Here is a 14,750-nt window from a genome sequence, read left to right on the forward strand (position 1 = left end):
TCAAAATACTGCCAATAGATACAATTGAAGTAAAAAGAAACTTTACACAGCTCTCAGAACTGTAAGTTCCTTCCTTGAGGAGGAAAGAGTGTTGAATGGGGAAAGGTTGAAAAAAGGATTGTAGTTCACTCTGACCCCAGTTTGAGGAGACACAACTAAGGACGAAAGGGGATACAAGGATGAGATAAGCCTGTTGTCTCTGCCTGTCCTCTCACTAAAGTTGGGACCATTCTGGCTTGACTTCTGCTTTCCCCCCTTTGAATATCTATTGAATGACCACTAAGGAGAATGCTTATCTAATATCTTTTACATGCACAGAAATTTTTAACATCGTCATGTAATTCTTCACGACAGCAAAGTTTTAATACCTGTCTATAGATGAGTGAAATTTATATTTTTAATGGTTTTGCAATTTGTTTTCTAATAAGTGATATCTACATGTTCATGCATGGTGTCAAATCATTAGAGCATGGATTTTTACATAATTACATATTCTTTTCCTTTGCTCCTACACATGTGAAAAGTGTAAATGTTTATGAATTGTGTTACCAGTGTTGTTATATTATCATGTAATTATTACCTTCTTTTGCTACTGCCTTTGTCTGGCATCGTGCACAGGGTCGGCAGGGTTAAGTATGGAATTGGCTTGGTTAATTTGAAGGGGTGGCCGGGTTCCCTTTCTGCCGCCATCTCATCCCCCCCCCCCCCCCCCCTCCGGGATGGAATGAGTGTACCCCAGCAATCTGCGTCTAGTGTAAATCATGAAATAGTGCAAATGTGTTTCAAATATCTGCGAGTCATGTAACTGAGGCGGGACATCGGGACCAGCCCGGTATTCACCTAGAGGGATGTGGAAAACTGCCTAAAAACCACATTCAGGCTGGCTGGCACACCGGCCCTCGTCGTTAATCCACCAGGCAGATTTGATCCAGGGCTGGTGCGCCTACCTGAGTCCAGGAAGCAGCGCATTAACGCTCTCGGCTAACCTGGCGGGTCATGTTATCATTACCTATTTCACTATAATTGTGTGTATTTATATACTTTAGCTTTATGCTACATACAATTACACATTATTGCCTTTTTTTATCCTTCATAATATTTCCCCACACTCTCAGTAGCCCGCTATCTTAGAAAAGTATCTGAATTTGATGTACCTCTAAATTTAGACAGGGAGTAAATTATCTTTAAAAATCACATTCTAGTCCAGTAAAATGTGGTTAATTGCACTGTGAGTTGCATTATGAAGGGTATGAATGTGTTTAATTTTTTAAGATTTGGAATTTCGTTTTCCAAAAGCAAAGCAGATACAATAACAACATTGTGTGTAGCAATGTAGTTACCATTATTGTGCAGAGTTAAAGGGCTTCATATGCTATTGAGACTGGCATTGAGATTCCGGGCAATGAATATGTTGACCGCCTGGCGAAAGAGGCCATCAGTAAACCATCTATGGACATTGGCCTCCCAGAGACTGATTTGCGAGCAGTCCTCCACCGAAAAGTTTTTGCGCTTTGGGACACTGAATGGTGCGATCGGATCACGCCCAATAAACTCCGTGCCATTAAGGAGACGACGACTGTGTGGCGGTCATCCATGCGAGCCAACCGCAGGGACTCAGTCGTCCTTTGTCGGCTCCGCATTGGCCACTCTTGGCTGACACACTGTTAAGGACCCTCCTCTGTGTCGCTGCGGGGCGGCTTTTCAGTGGCCTACATTTTGTTGGCCTGCCCCCTTTTAGCTGTGGTCAGGCAGACATTTGCGCTGCCTGATACGCTCCCTGCCCTTTAAACTGATGACCCTGCTATGGCTGGCTTAGTTTTACGTTTTATTCGGGCAGGGGGTTTTTATCATTTAATTTGAGTGTTTATGTTTTATTTTATTGTTTTGTGTTGATTCTGGCCTTTGGCCTACGGTTTTAAACTGAGTTTTTAATGTGTTCTCGGTGGTTGGCTTTTCCTTTTTTATTCTATGGTCGGCCAACCACCGCCACACTCTGTGTGATTTTAATTTGTTATGTCTGTTCTTTGTCTGAGTTTTTCTTGTCCTGTGTTGTCTGTTGTCTCTATTATCCATTTTTTTACTCTGTGTGGTAGTTTTTAAGTTTTGGAACAAGGGACCGATGACCGTTGCAGTCTGGTCCCTTTAATCCCACAAACCAACCAACTGGCATTGAGGCTAACAAAAGACTTGTAGCCCAAAGTTTTCAGACCACTAGTGACTTCTATAAACCATAACTAGGGAATGAATGCGCGAAGTCGAAGTTTTCCAAATAGACCTTCTTAAAAGTTCACGACTTTTTGTATTTATGGTGCCTCCTGCAGAATCAAAATTATTATCTAAATTAAATTCTTAGTTTGCAGTGGCCAACACTTTCACTGCTGATGATGATTCCACATCAAGCATGCAATAAACAGTTCCAGTGCTCTGTGTGGTCCCAACTTCACCAGCATATACAAAGACATGCACAAACAAAGAATAAAGAAGTGTAGTCATTTAAGAAGTAAATATTAGTGATGAAGATGCAAAAGAATTCATAATCCATAAATGAATTTTTCCATGCTATGTCCTCTCCTGTGGTACTGCAAACATTCCATGATGCAAAGTGCAAGTGCCTGGATATCACACATTCTTACAAAAGTGCTGTGGACAGTAGATTCCTAATGACTTGACATTAAGGAAAACATTAGATTTTTGTTATGAGGATGATCTGAAAAACATGTGGTACCATATAAGTAATCATCACATACGGTTAGCTGTCGACAAAACGACAAACCAATGTGGATGTTTAATTGGGAATTTGTTGGCAAGCTGGATGATGAAGCAGCCTCAAATCCACTTTTGATTTCCTACAAAGTTTTGGAATGCAAAGATCATTCAACAGCAGCTCGTTTTGTGCTGTGGCAATGCTGGACATAAGGGTATTAAATAAGAAAAAAATGTTGTTATGTATTTGGATGCTTTATCCTACATGCTGAAGGCAGCGTGTGCCCTACTCTTATTCCCTCCGCACAGTCCACTTCACCTCTCTGGCCCATGCACTTCAACATATTGCTGAAGAACCATGCAACAGATATCAAGAAGTAAATAAAATAATTTCATATACCAGGACAGTATGTCTCAAAGCTTCACATTTTGTATCACTCTATAGAGAACTGCTGCCAAATCCAATGTTCCCACCTGAACCAGTTTTAATGAGGTGAGGTGTATGGATTGAAGCTGTCATTTTCTGTAATGAGCATTTTCAATGGTTACATCTGTGATTTGTTAATTTCTGAGAGAATCTACAATTACAGAACAAGAGGAACTAAATGCTTTCACTGAACATGAAATCAAAAGTGCTAAGGCATGCATCCATACCAAATGTTTTTTCCTTGGCAGCAACATTAAAGAATTACAATCTATCACATTGCCTTTGCAGAAATTGTCGAAAAGGTCAAAAGCTGTAGTCAGGGAGCTGTAAGAATGTTCCTGACACTTCATGCATGTGGAGCATATTGTGTGGAGGGAACCACTAATGCCAGTATGTATAGGCTCTAAAATTTGTAAATGTTGCCCCACTGATGGTGCCAAGTTGCCATCCCTACAACTCTCAGTGTCACGTACCCATTGTTTGTCATGGAAAGCGAGTTACCGATTCAGTTTGTATTAGTGGTGCAGTGTAAAGTGTCACATTGTTAATATCAAATGTATGTGATATGGCATCACCTTCAAGTTGCAGGAAAATAGGTAGGGGTGCTGCCATAAAGAGTCCATCTTGTGAGCTCGTACATATTGTGCAATGCTGTTTTGGAGAAGAAAGGGATAACAGCTGGTCACCTATATCATTATTGAATGTTGTCAAATGATTAGCTGCAGTTCTGGAAATTGGAACAACCTCTGTGATGAAAATAATTAGGGGCAAGTGTGCTGAAGATCTACAGGAACCAACAGCTACTCTTTTTGACTCCAGAAATACCTGAATGTGTGCTGCTAAAACAGTGGAACGGGCTGATTTTCAGCAGAATGCAATTTGGTGATATGTATATGACTATTACACAAGGAAAAATATCCCTCCCAGAAGAAGCTGCTTCCCTCGGTACGAGATAACCAGTTTCATCATCATTATTATTATTATTATTATTATTATTATAAGAAAAACCAGTCTTTCAGCAGTACTAAAGAGGACAGGGTTTCGATGGAAAACATTTTCTGAAAGAAGAGTTATGTTCAAACAAGAGGATATTGTTACCTGGAGATTCTATTTCTTGAAGGAGTATCTTAAATGCGAAGCTCAAAAAATGTTTGGTTGGACAAAGCATAGGTAAATGCTGATTATTCAAGCTAACTGCATAGACTGACGACTCTGAATGAGGAAAATGAACCAATTGGAAAAAGACAGGCAGTTCATTCCTTTATGTGCTGGGACAGTTGGTTGGTTTCTTCCAAATGCTTTGCTGCTGTTTACATCAAAGATATCTGGGGACTACCGTGAGGAAATGATGACAATGAAATTTAAAGAGTGGTTTGTAGGCTCTTAGTTTCCAAAAATAAAACATAAAACTATAATATTCAGTAATGCACCATATTGCTCTCTTCTGTTCAATGAACCCCTACATGCAGCAGTAGGAAGAGTGACACTGTGGACTAGATAGAGATGAACAGCATAGACTCATTTGATAGGGAAACAAAAAAGGCAGAACTGCTGGAATCTGCGACGGAGCATGAATCATGTAATGTTTACAATGTTGATAAAGCTCTGCAGAAGAAAATGGTCATGGAGTGATGTGCTTTCTGCTATATCATTACTATTTCAGTGCAACAAAAATCATGCAGGCTTAGGTGAAATCATATGTTGCAGACAGAAATAATAGTTTTAAATGAAAAGATGTCAAGATTTTGTGTGTGAGGTGGGAGTATTACTTCCAAAAAAACAGAAAAATATTGTCATGCTTTGTCACAAATATTGCCACAGTCCCTTTGAAGACTGTGGAGTCTGACATCTTCCACAAGACACAGTAAAAATACTGAAACATCATAATCTTTATACTTTAACAATGTAAAAAAATAAGTCATGTGCGCATGAGGTATGCTAGCTTTTGTGTGTGTGTGTGTGTGTGTGTGTGTGTGTGTGTGTGTGTGTTACTGACGAAGGCTCGGCTGAAAGCTTTATGTGATTGTCTTTTAATTGTGCAACTTGACATGTCTTCTTTACGGTAAGTAGCAGTCTGTATTTTTGTACGTTGTTGAGATTCCTACCTGGACTTTCTATTGTTTAATCTTTACTTTATTTTGACATATTTTTCCAAGCCTTTTTAATCATAAAGTATGTGTGTTTCTGCCTTCAGGGTTAGTGGTGGTGTTTCATGCTTCAATAGTGTGGCGTTACAATGGCTCTTTAAATTTTCGGGTATGATTTTCCTGGTCGGGCGACTGACACTGCATAATGACAAACAGCTGCATGTTGCATTGACGATATAGCTGCCTGCTGTCAGAGACACTCTTTTAGCAGCCCAACTGTAACTGAGTGACATTAGAAGTGATGTTTGGCACTGGCTAGTGAATAAGTTTGACACTATTTTGGCAAGAAATTCAGGCTACTTGACTTCTGCATACTATCTGTAATATGCTCAGTTGGGGAGAAGACACTTTGACAGATATCTCTCCAGGAATGTTTCATCTCCTAAAATTTGTTCCATTAACATCCTGTGATGTGAAGATATTTTCCTCCTATAAAAACATTCTTTCTGATCAATGGCATTCTTTGACTTCTGAGACTTTGTAGAATTATGTGGTTGTTCGTTGCATTTCAAAATGAGAGGGTGTTTAGGATACCTTAGTAACTTCAGTGAAAATGGACATTTTAGTAAACAGACATGAACAAAATTAATTTATATTATTACCGGTAGTGCAATATAACTTTCAAAATAAAACATTAGTAATGTAAAATGTGCTTTCTTAAAGTACTTTTCCTCTTTATGTCCTATTTAAGTCCATATTAAGAGTGCATATTAAAGCAATATAGTAATCTATGGTGTGATCTAGAAGTTCATTTCATTTGAAATAATTGTTTTATGTTAAATATTTTTGAAAATATTTTGGTGATGATATGTATTTTACCAGTTTTCATTGCATAAATCTGTACATTTTTGCATGTTGATATTACATGAAAATCTGGGCCCTACATATCAAATGTATAAAGTATTGTAATGAAGATATTTTTTAAATATTTTTACCTCATGAGTGCTTTATCATTTGAAATGTGACACAGGTATTACCGATGACCACACTGTTGGCAGTGATGGGGAGGATGATCTTCCCGTACTGAGGCGCATTGAGGCTGATCTGAAGAGTGATTCTGTTGCGGATATTAGTTCTCCTGATGACAGACAAGTGGACCTCTTCAGTGAGATTCATCTCAATGAACTCAAAAAGCTTGAGAAGCAACTGGAACAAGTAATCAGTTTTTCTTATTGCAGTTGTAGTACACTTCAGTCATTTTAGCCTCATTTAATTGCTGAATCACCTTGGATTGTTCTGCTGTATCTTTCTTGATGAATTTCCTTCCTGTTCCTTGGATAGTCCAGTTTCCTCTCATTTGTTGTTGAAAAACCTAAAAAAAAAAAAAACCTAGTGTCTGAGTTGCATTTTATTTGTGTCTTTCTGCTGCTTATTAAATATGTGTTCTTGTTATCAAAAAGTGAACTTTCTTGTGACATGTTGGCTGTCCAATCAAATTGAGGATGTGGCTCCCAGAAGACATTTGTGTTAAGTGGATCGAATGATTTTATTGGCTTCTCATTTATTTAAGATATGTGATTTATTTAGTGGTCAGTATGGGATGGAATGTTGTTCCATGGTAGTAAAATGGGGATAACTTGCAGTCGACAATTGTCTCTTGCTTATGAAATTAAAAGGATGTATGAGAATACAGTTTATGTCTGTTGTATGTCCATTATTAACTGTGTGACATTTAATAGCATTTGTCACTGTATGTATGGTTAATTTGAGAAAGAAAACTGGGTGATGGAAAACTTAAACAACAATTGGAGATGAACAGATTGGAATGAAATGAATTTTATGAATGTATTTTCAGATGGTGAAAGTGTTTAAGAACCACAATTAAGTGAACAATGAATGTAGAAGATATTGGATGCAGTAAAGGTGATTAGATGCTTTAGGTCACACAATACAAAGGATAGTCACAAAGTTTTAATTATCACCATGTTGGAACCATAGTTTTGACCACAAAACTAGGTGATGGTGTTAGTCCTTCTATATATTCCCTCTTCAAAGTGACATATTTTCCCAATGATGGATGACTTTGCAGAGACCTTCAACAAGAGAAGACTGTGTCACTGGGTATCGTATTGGGAAAAATGGAGGGTGAGAGAAATTTGATAGCTGAAAGAAGCAGCAAATTTAGGATTCCATCATCATTAGTGTTCTGCCAAAAGGCAGGTTTTCACATGGTAGTTCTCCAGGCTGTTTGGTCTTCTGCCATCTTCTTCAGGTCTGCATAATTTCCTCTTCCCTTTATGTCACCTATAATCTTGTATCTCCTTCTTCCTCTCAGTCTTCTCCCACAAACCAGTACTTCCAAAGCATCTGCTAGCAAGCACTTCCTTCTTTATGAATGTCACAACCAGTTCTTTTTCCTTTCTCTTATAACCTTCAGCAGACATCTTCTCTCACTAACCTTTTCCAGTTCTCTTTCATTACTTATTCTTTCCATCCAGCTCTCACTAACCCTTTCCAATACCCTTTCATCACTCACTCTTTCCATCCAACTTATTCTCTCCATTCTCCTCCACATCCACATCTCAAATGTTTCTAACCTTTTTTCATCCTCTCATCCCAGCATCCGTGCTTCTGCCCCATATAGTGCTGCACTCCAGACAAAACATTTTCCAAGCCTTTTCCTTAGACCTTTATCTAATTTGCCACACAACAGTCTTCCCTTTCTGTTGAATGCCTCCTTCACTATGACAATTCGAGTTTTCACCTCCTGGTGACATCTCAAGTCTTCAGTTATTGTGCTTCCAAGATATTTAAATCCACTTACTTGGCTAATGGTAGCTTGTCCTATTTTAATACTGGACAGTCTGTGTCTTAAACTGATGACCATACTCTTTGTTTTTGCTGTGTTTATTTGCATCCCATATTCCACACAAGCTTCATTCAGATCTTTCAGCATGTTACTCACTGTCCACTCACTTTTTGCCACTAATACCATGTCATCAGCAAATGTTATACATTCTATTCTCTTTCCACCAATACATATTCCTCTTTTCCCATCTAAGCCTTTCGCAATAGTCTCTTCAAGGTATGTGTTAAACAACAGTGGGGAAAGGCAACAACCTTGTCTAACACCTCACCCAATGCTGCTTCCTTCTGACATTTCATTTCTAATCCTTATCCTTACTTACCTGTATCAGGCGTTTCTCTTTCCAGTCTGCTCCTTGCCTCTTCAAAATATCCATCAACTTGTTCCACTGAACTCTGTCAGACGCCTTTTCTAAATTTATAAAAACAGCAAAGATTTCTCAACCTTTTTCCATATATCTTTCCCCTATAGTTCCCTCATAGTTCTTAACAGGCCAATAGCATCTCTTGTTCCTTTTTCTCTTCTAAATCTGAACTGCTCCTCTCAATCCCTCTATCCAGCTTGCCATATAGCCTTCTATTCAGCACTCTCAGCAACACTTTAGCTGCATGAAAAATTAGACTGATGGTCCTAAGCTCTTCACATTTTTTAGTGTTTCTCTTTTTCTCTATTGGTATCATAACTGTTGCAAGAAAGCCGTCAGGCCATTCCCCTTTGCCATATATCTCATTACAGAGGTAGACTACTTCTTTTCTTGCCTTGTTTCCCAGACTATTCAACAGTTCTGCTGGCAAATCATCAATTCCTCATGCCTTCCTATTCTTCATCTCCTCCAGTGCCTTTTCTACTTCTGCTTCCAAGATGGTGAATCCCTTTCCATCTTCCAGCACATATTGCTCCTCTTCAACTTTAATTTCACTTTGTATTTCATTCAATATATTCTTGCCATCTGTTCAAAACCTCCTGTGGTTCTTCTGCTAGAGTACCATTTGCTCTTTCTATTTCCATGTTACTCCTCTTTCTTTTACATTCAAAAACTATTTCACTAAGCCAGTCTATACATCATTTCATACTTCCCCTCTTTCTCCATTTTCTCTATTTCATTGCATTTCTGTTTCATCCATTTTTCCTTGCTTCTTCAGTTTCTCTTCTTAATTCATTATTCAGTTTCCTGTACCTCTTTTTCCCTTCTTCAGTTTCTACATTTTTCCACATTTTCTTCCACTTTCTTCGCTCTTCCATCTTTTTCAACATGTTTCCTGTTATCCATTCTTTCCTGGTACTTTGGGATACTCTGATTCCTAGTACTTCTTTGGCAGAGTCCATAAGTCATATCCTCATTTTTATCCATTTGTTGTTAACAATTTCAGCAACACTACCTCTTTTCCTTTTTTCCATAAATCTGTTTTCCAAATCTCATGCCTTACCTACCTCTTTGAGTCTTTCTATGTTTAGTCTTTCTTTTGCTTTACCTCTTCAGACTTTTTTTCAACTTCACTTGTATTTCTCCCACTACTAGGTTGTGGTCTGAGTTTGTATCTGCTCCTGGATAAGCTTTGGCAGTTTTCAAACAGTTCCTAAAGCTTTTTTTGCATCAGGATGTATTCCAGCTTATATCTTTCCCTATTCAAATTTGATATCCATGTGTAACATCTCCTTTTGTGGTGTTCAAATGATGTTACCCACTGCTAATGAATTTTCTTTACAGAAACTAATTAGGCTAGTCATTCACCTCTCTCATTTCTTATTCCTAAACCAAATTCCAGTATTATTTTTGATCAGATACAGGACATTTTGAAAATAATGCACAAAAGTCCAGCGCAAAGGAGCAAAATACTGGAAGCAGTAGAATTACTGTCAGTATAGGCTTAATATTAATTTAGTTTCACACAGTCTGCCATACAGTTTAATAGCACTATTGCATATAAAATTTGATTGTAAATGTAAATTCAGATGTCTCACATTCTGCATTGAAAATGATGGTACAGCCTCGCTGGTCCTTAGTAGTGCTTGTTAGTGGTATGTGTTTCCTGTAGAAGTATATTTTCATTAAGGATCAGATCGTAAAAGCCCATATAAGGTAGGCAAACAAATGTGGTTTTTATCATTGTCAAAGCTATTGCTGTTTCTAACTTGAATCTGCTTATTCATCTGTCCAAAACGCTTTAATTACTGAAAACACTTTTTCAAAAGATGTATTAGAACCTATAGCAATCAGTGAAAATTCAACCAAACTTCTAATATGTTTTTAGCACACCTGCTCATTGTGAAAATTGCCTGCAATTTTTCATTGATGTTAACATTTCATATTCCAGTCCAGCACTTTACCTTCTCAGTATATACTGTGTGGTTATTATTAAACTTTCCCTATTGAATGTGTTATAATGCAGAAACTAATTACAGGACGAGTACCAAACTTGGTAGCATTAATGTCCAGAGTATGGGGTGCACGATTTCCATGCATCACAGCACCACTGACCAGTTCCAACTATGGCCACCATGTGCTGTGATCATTCATCGTGATTCATAGTCTCACACACCTGAGCAGTTGCAGTGCACTTGTTGGACAAAAGGAGCAGGGCATTATTGGTATTACCAAAACAACAGTAATGCTGCAGCTACACTTCAAGAATATCGCAGGCTGAAAGGATTACAGAAGGGTCCTTTTTCTCCACCTGCCATGCGGATCATGATGAAGTAATTCAAATCAGCTGGGCGTCACTCCGGGAAGAGGCTGATGATAAGTTGCACCACAAATGGTTCATGAAATCGCTATTGCTATGGCAGACAACACTGTGTGCAATACCCGATCGTCAGACAGTGCGTGTGCTGTGTCATAACAGGTGAACATCCCTCGGTCCACTATGCGTGTTCCGAGCCATTCTCAAATGATATCTGTATAAGATCCATATTGTACAGCAGTTTGCACCACAGTACACACAATGACATGTTGACTTCACTCTCTTTCTCACAAGGATTGAAGTTGACAAGGGCTGGGCCTGGACCATTCTATGGACAGACAAAGCTCATTTTTCTCTGACAGATGAGGTGAACACACAGAATTGCCAAGTGTGGGCATCTTCACCTTCAGTCAGTGTGCATGAAGTTCCTCTGTATGGTGAATGTGTCACCATAAGGTGTGGCTTCATGGCTACATTGATCATTGACCCATTCTTTTTTGAACAGGTTGGCACTCAAGGACCAAAGACGGGCAGTGTGACTGGCCAGTATTACTGCAATATGCTTCGCCAGCATGTCATACCCACCCTACAGGAGAGACGCATTGAACTTGACAGTTTTCATACAACATGGGGCCCTACCGCACATCACTCACGAAGTTCACCTGCTTCTCTGAAAGAAATTTGGAAACAATTCCTTTATCAGCTGATCATTTCCAAATGCTTGGCGGACTCGATCACCTGATCTCACTTCCTGTGATTTCTGGTTGTGGGGCTACCTGAAGGATAGGGTTTGCTAGGGGAACATTCACACACATGCTGATCTGAAGCGCAACATATCAAGAGAGGTAGCGTGCATACCTATGGACATCATTTAGTCTGCTACGCAGAATGCATTCCTGTGCCTTCAGACTCTTCTAGACACTGATGGGTGCCAGATTGAGCCCATTTTGTATCAGTAATGGTACTGGTATGTAATGGTATGATGAACCATAGCAGCACATTAACAGTGTTTCATTTGAATTGATTCTGCATTATTTATTTTCCCCATCCTTGACATTATGCTACCAAGTTTGGTCCCCGTGTGGTAATTAATTTCCATGTTGTTTTTGTTGTTCTTGTTGTTGTTGTGGTCTTCACTCCAGAGACTGGTTTGATGCAGCTCTCCATGCTACTCTATCCTGTGCAAGCTTCTTCATCTCCCAGTACATACTGCGACCTACATCCTTCTGATCTGTTTAATGTATTCATCTCTTGGTGATCCCTTGATGCCTCAGAATATGCCCTGCCAACCGATTTGTTCTAGTCAAGTTGTGCCACAAATTTCTCTTCTCTCCAATTCTATTCAATACCTCCTCATTAGTTATGTGATCTACCCACCTAATCTTCAGCATTCTTTTGTAGCACCACATTTCGAAAGCTTCTATTCTCTTCTTGTTGAAACTATTTATCGTCCACATTTCACTTCCATACATGGCTACACTCCATACAAATACTTTCAGAAACGACTTCCTGACACTTAAATCTATACTCGATGTTAACAAATTTCTCTTCTTCAGAAATGCTTCCTTGCCATTGCCAGTCTACATTTTATATCGTCTCTACTTCGACCATCATCAGTTATTTTGTTCCCCAAATAGCAAAACTTGCTTACTACTTTAAGTGTCTCATTTCCTAATCTAATTCCCGCAGCATCACCCGATTTAATTTGACTACATTTCATTATCCTCGTTTTTCTTTTGTTGATTTTCATCTTATATCCTCCTTTCGAGACACTGTCCATTCGGTTCAGCTGCTCTTCCAAGTCCTTTGCTGTCTCTGACAGAATTACAATGTCATTGGTGAACCTCAAAGTTTTTATTTCTTCTCCGTGGATTTTAATTCTTACTCCAAATTTTCTTTTGTTTCCTTTACTGCTTGCTCAATATACAGATTGAATAACATCGGGGAGAGACAACAACCCTGTCTCACTCCCTTCCCAATCACTGTTCCCTTTCATGCCCCTTGACTCTTACATCTGTCATCTGGTTTCTTTACAAATTGTAAATACCCTTTTGCTCCCTGTATTTGACCCCTGTCACCATCAGAATATGAAAGGGAGTATTCCAGTCATCGTTGTCAAAAGCATTTCTCTAAGTCTACAAATGCTAGAAATGTAGGTTTGCTTTTCCTTAATCTATTTTCTAAAATATGTCGTAGGGTCAGTATTGCCTCACGTGTTCCCTCATTTCTACGAAATCCAAACTCATCTTCCCCAAGGTCGGCTTCTACCAGATTTTCCATTTGTCTGTAAAGAATTCGTGTTAGTATTTTGCAGCTGTGACTTATCAAACTGATAGTTCGGTAATTTTCACATCTGTCAACACCTGCTTTCTTTGGGATTGTAGTTATTATATTCTTCTTGTAGTCCTAGGGTATTTTGCCTGTCTCATACATCTTGCTCACCAGATGGTAGATTTTTGTCAGGGCTGGCTCTCCCAAGGCTGTCAGTAGTTTTAATGGAATGTTGTCTACCCGCGGGGCCTTGTTTCGACTTAGGTCTTTCAGTGCTCTGTCAAACTCTTCACGCAGTACCATATCTCTCATTTCATGTTCATCTATGTCCTCTTCCATTTCCATAATATTGTCCTCAAGTACAGGGTGTTTCAAAAATGACCGGTATATTTGAAACGGCAATAAAAACTAAACGAGCAGCGATAGAAATACACCGTTTGTTGCAATATGCTTGGGACAACAGTACATTTTCAGGCGGACAAACTTTCGAAATGACAGTAGTTACAATTTTCAACAACAGATGGCGCTGCAAGTGATGTGAAAGATATAGAAGACAACGCAGTCTGTGGGTGCGCCATTCTGTACGTCGTCTTTCTGCTGTAAGTGTGTGCTGTTCACAACGTGCAAGTGTGCTGTAGACAACATGGTTTATTCCTTAGAACAGAGGATTTTTCTGGTGTTGGAATTCCACCGCCTAGAACACAGTGTTGTTGCAACAAGACGAAGTTTTCAACGGAGGTTTAATGTAACCAAAGGACCGAAAAGCGATACAATAAAGGATCTGTTTGAAAAATTTCAACGGACTGGGAACGTGACGGATGAACGTGCTGGAAAGGTAGGGCGACCTCGTGCGGCAACCACAGAGGGCAACGCGCAGCTAGTGCAGCAGGTGATCCAACAGCGGCCTCGGGTTTCCGTTCGCCGTGTTGCAGCTGCGGTCCAAATGACGCCAACGTCCACATATCGTCTCATGCGCCAGAGTTTACACCTCTATCCATACAAAATTCAAACGCGGCAACCCCTCAGCACCGCTACCATTGCTGTACGAGAGACATTCGCTAACGATATAGTGCACAGGATTGATGACGGCGATATGCATGTGGGCAGCATTTGGTTTACTGACGAAGCTTATTTTTACCTGGACGGCTTCGTCAATAACCAGAACTGGCGCATATGGGGAACCGAAAAGCCCCATGTTGCAGTCCCATCGTCCCTGCATCCTCAAAAAGTACTGGTCTGGGCCGTCATTTCTTCCAAAGGAATCATTGGCCCATTTTTCAGATCCGAAACGATTACTGCATCACGCTATCTGGACATTCTTCGTGAATTTGTGGCGGTACAAACTGCCTTAGACGACACTGTGAACACCTCGTAGTTTGTGCAAGATGGTGCCCGGCCACATCGCACGGCCGACGTCTTTAATTTCCTGAATGAATATTTCGATGATCGTGTGATTGCTTTGGGCTATCCGAAACATACAGGAGGCGGCGTGGATTGGCCTCCCTATTCGCCAGACATGAACCCCTGTGACTTCTTTCTGTGGGGACACTTGAAAGACCAGGTGTACCGCCAAAATCCAGAAACAATTGAACAGCTGAAGCAGTACATCTCATCTGCATGTGAAGCCATTCCGCCAGACACGTTGTCAAAGGTTTCTGGTAATTTCATTCAGAGACTACGCCATATTATTGCTACGCATGGTGGATATGTGGAAA

At 39.7% G+C, this 14,750-nt stretch overlaps 1 protein-coding gene across 1 annotated transcript in view; it reads left to right on the plus strand.

Moving 5' to 3' along the window:
- LOC126262381 (protein bicaudal D) overlaps nt 1–14,750 on the plus strand; it is a 115,365-nt gene that overhangs the window by 14,508 nt on the left and 86,107 nt on the right. Inside the window, exon 6 of the mRNA XM_049958977.1 lies at nt 6,248–6,432. Coding sequence (XP_049814934.1) covers nt 6,248–6,432 — 185 coding nt within the window. The remainder of the gene's footprint in view (nt 1–6,247; nt 6,433–14,750) is intronic.

Source organism: Schistocerca nitens, chromosome 6 (assembly GCF_023898315.1).
Source record: "Schistocerca nitens isolate TAMUIC-IGC-003100 chromosome 6, iqSchNite1.1, whole genome shotgun sequence".
In the NCBI taxonomy this organism is placed as follows: Eukaryota; Metazoa; Arthropoda; class Insecta; order Orthoptera; family Acrididae; genus Schistocerca; species Schistocerca nitens.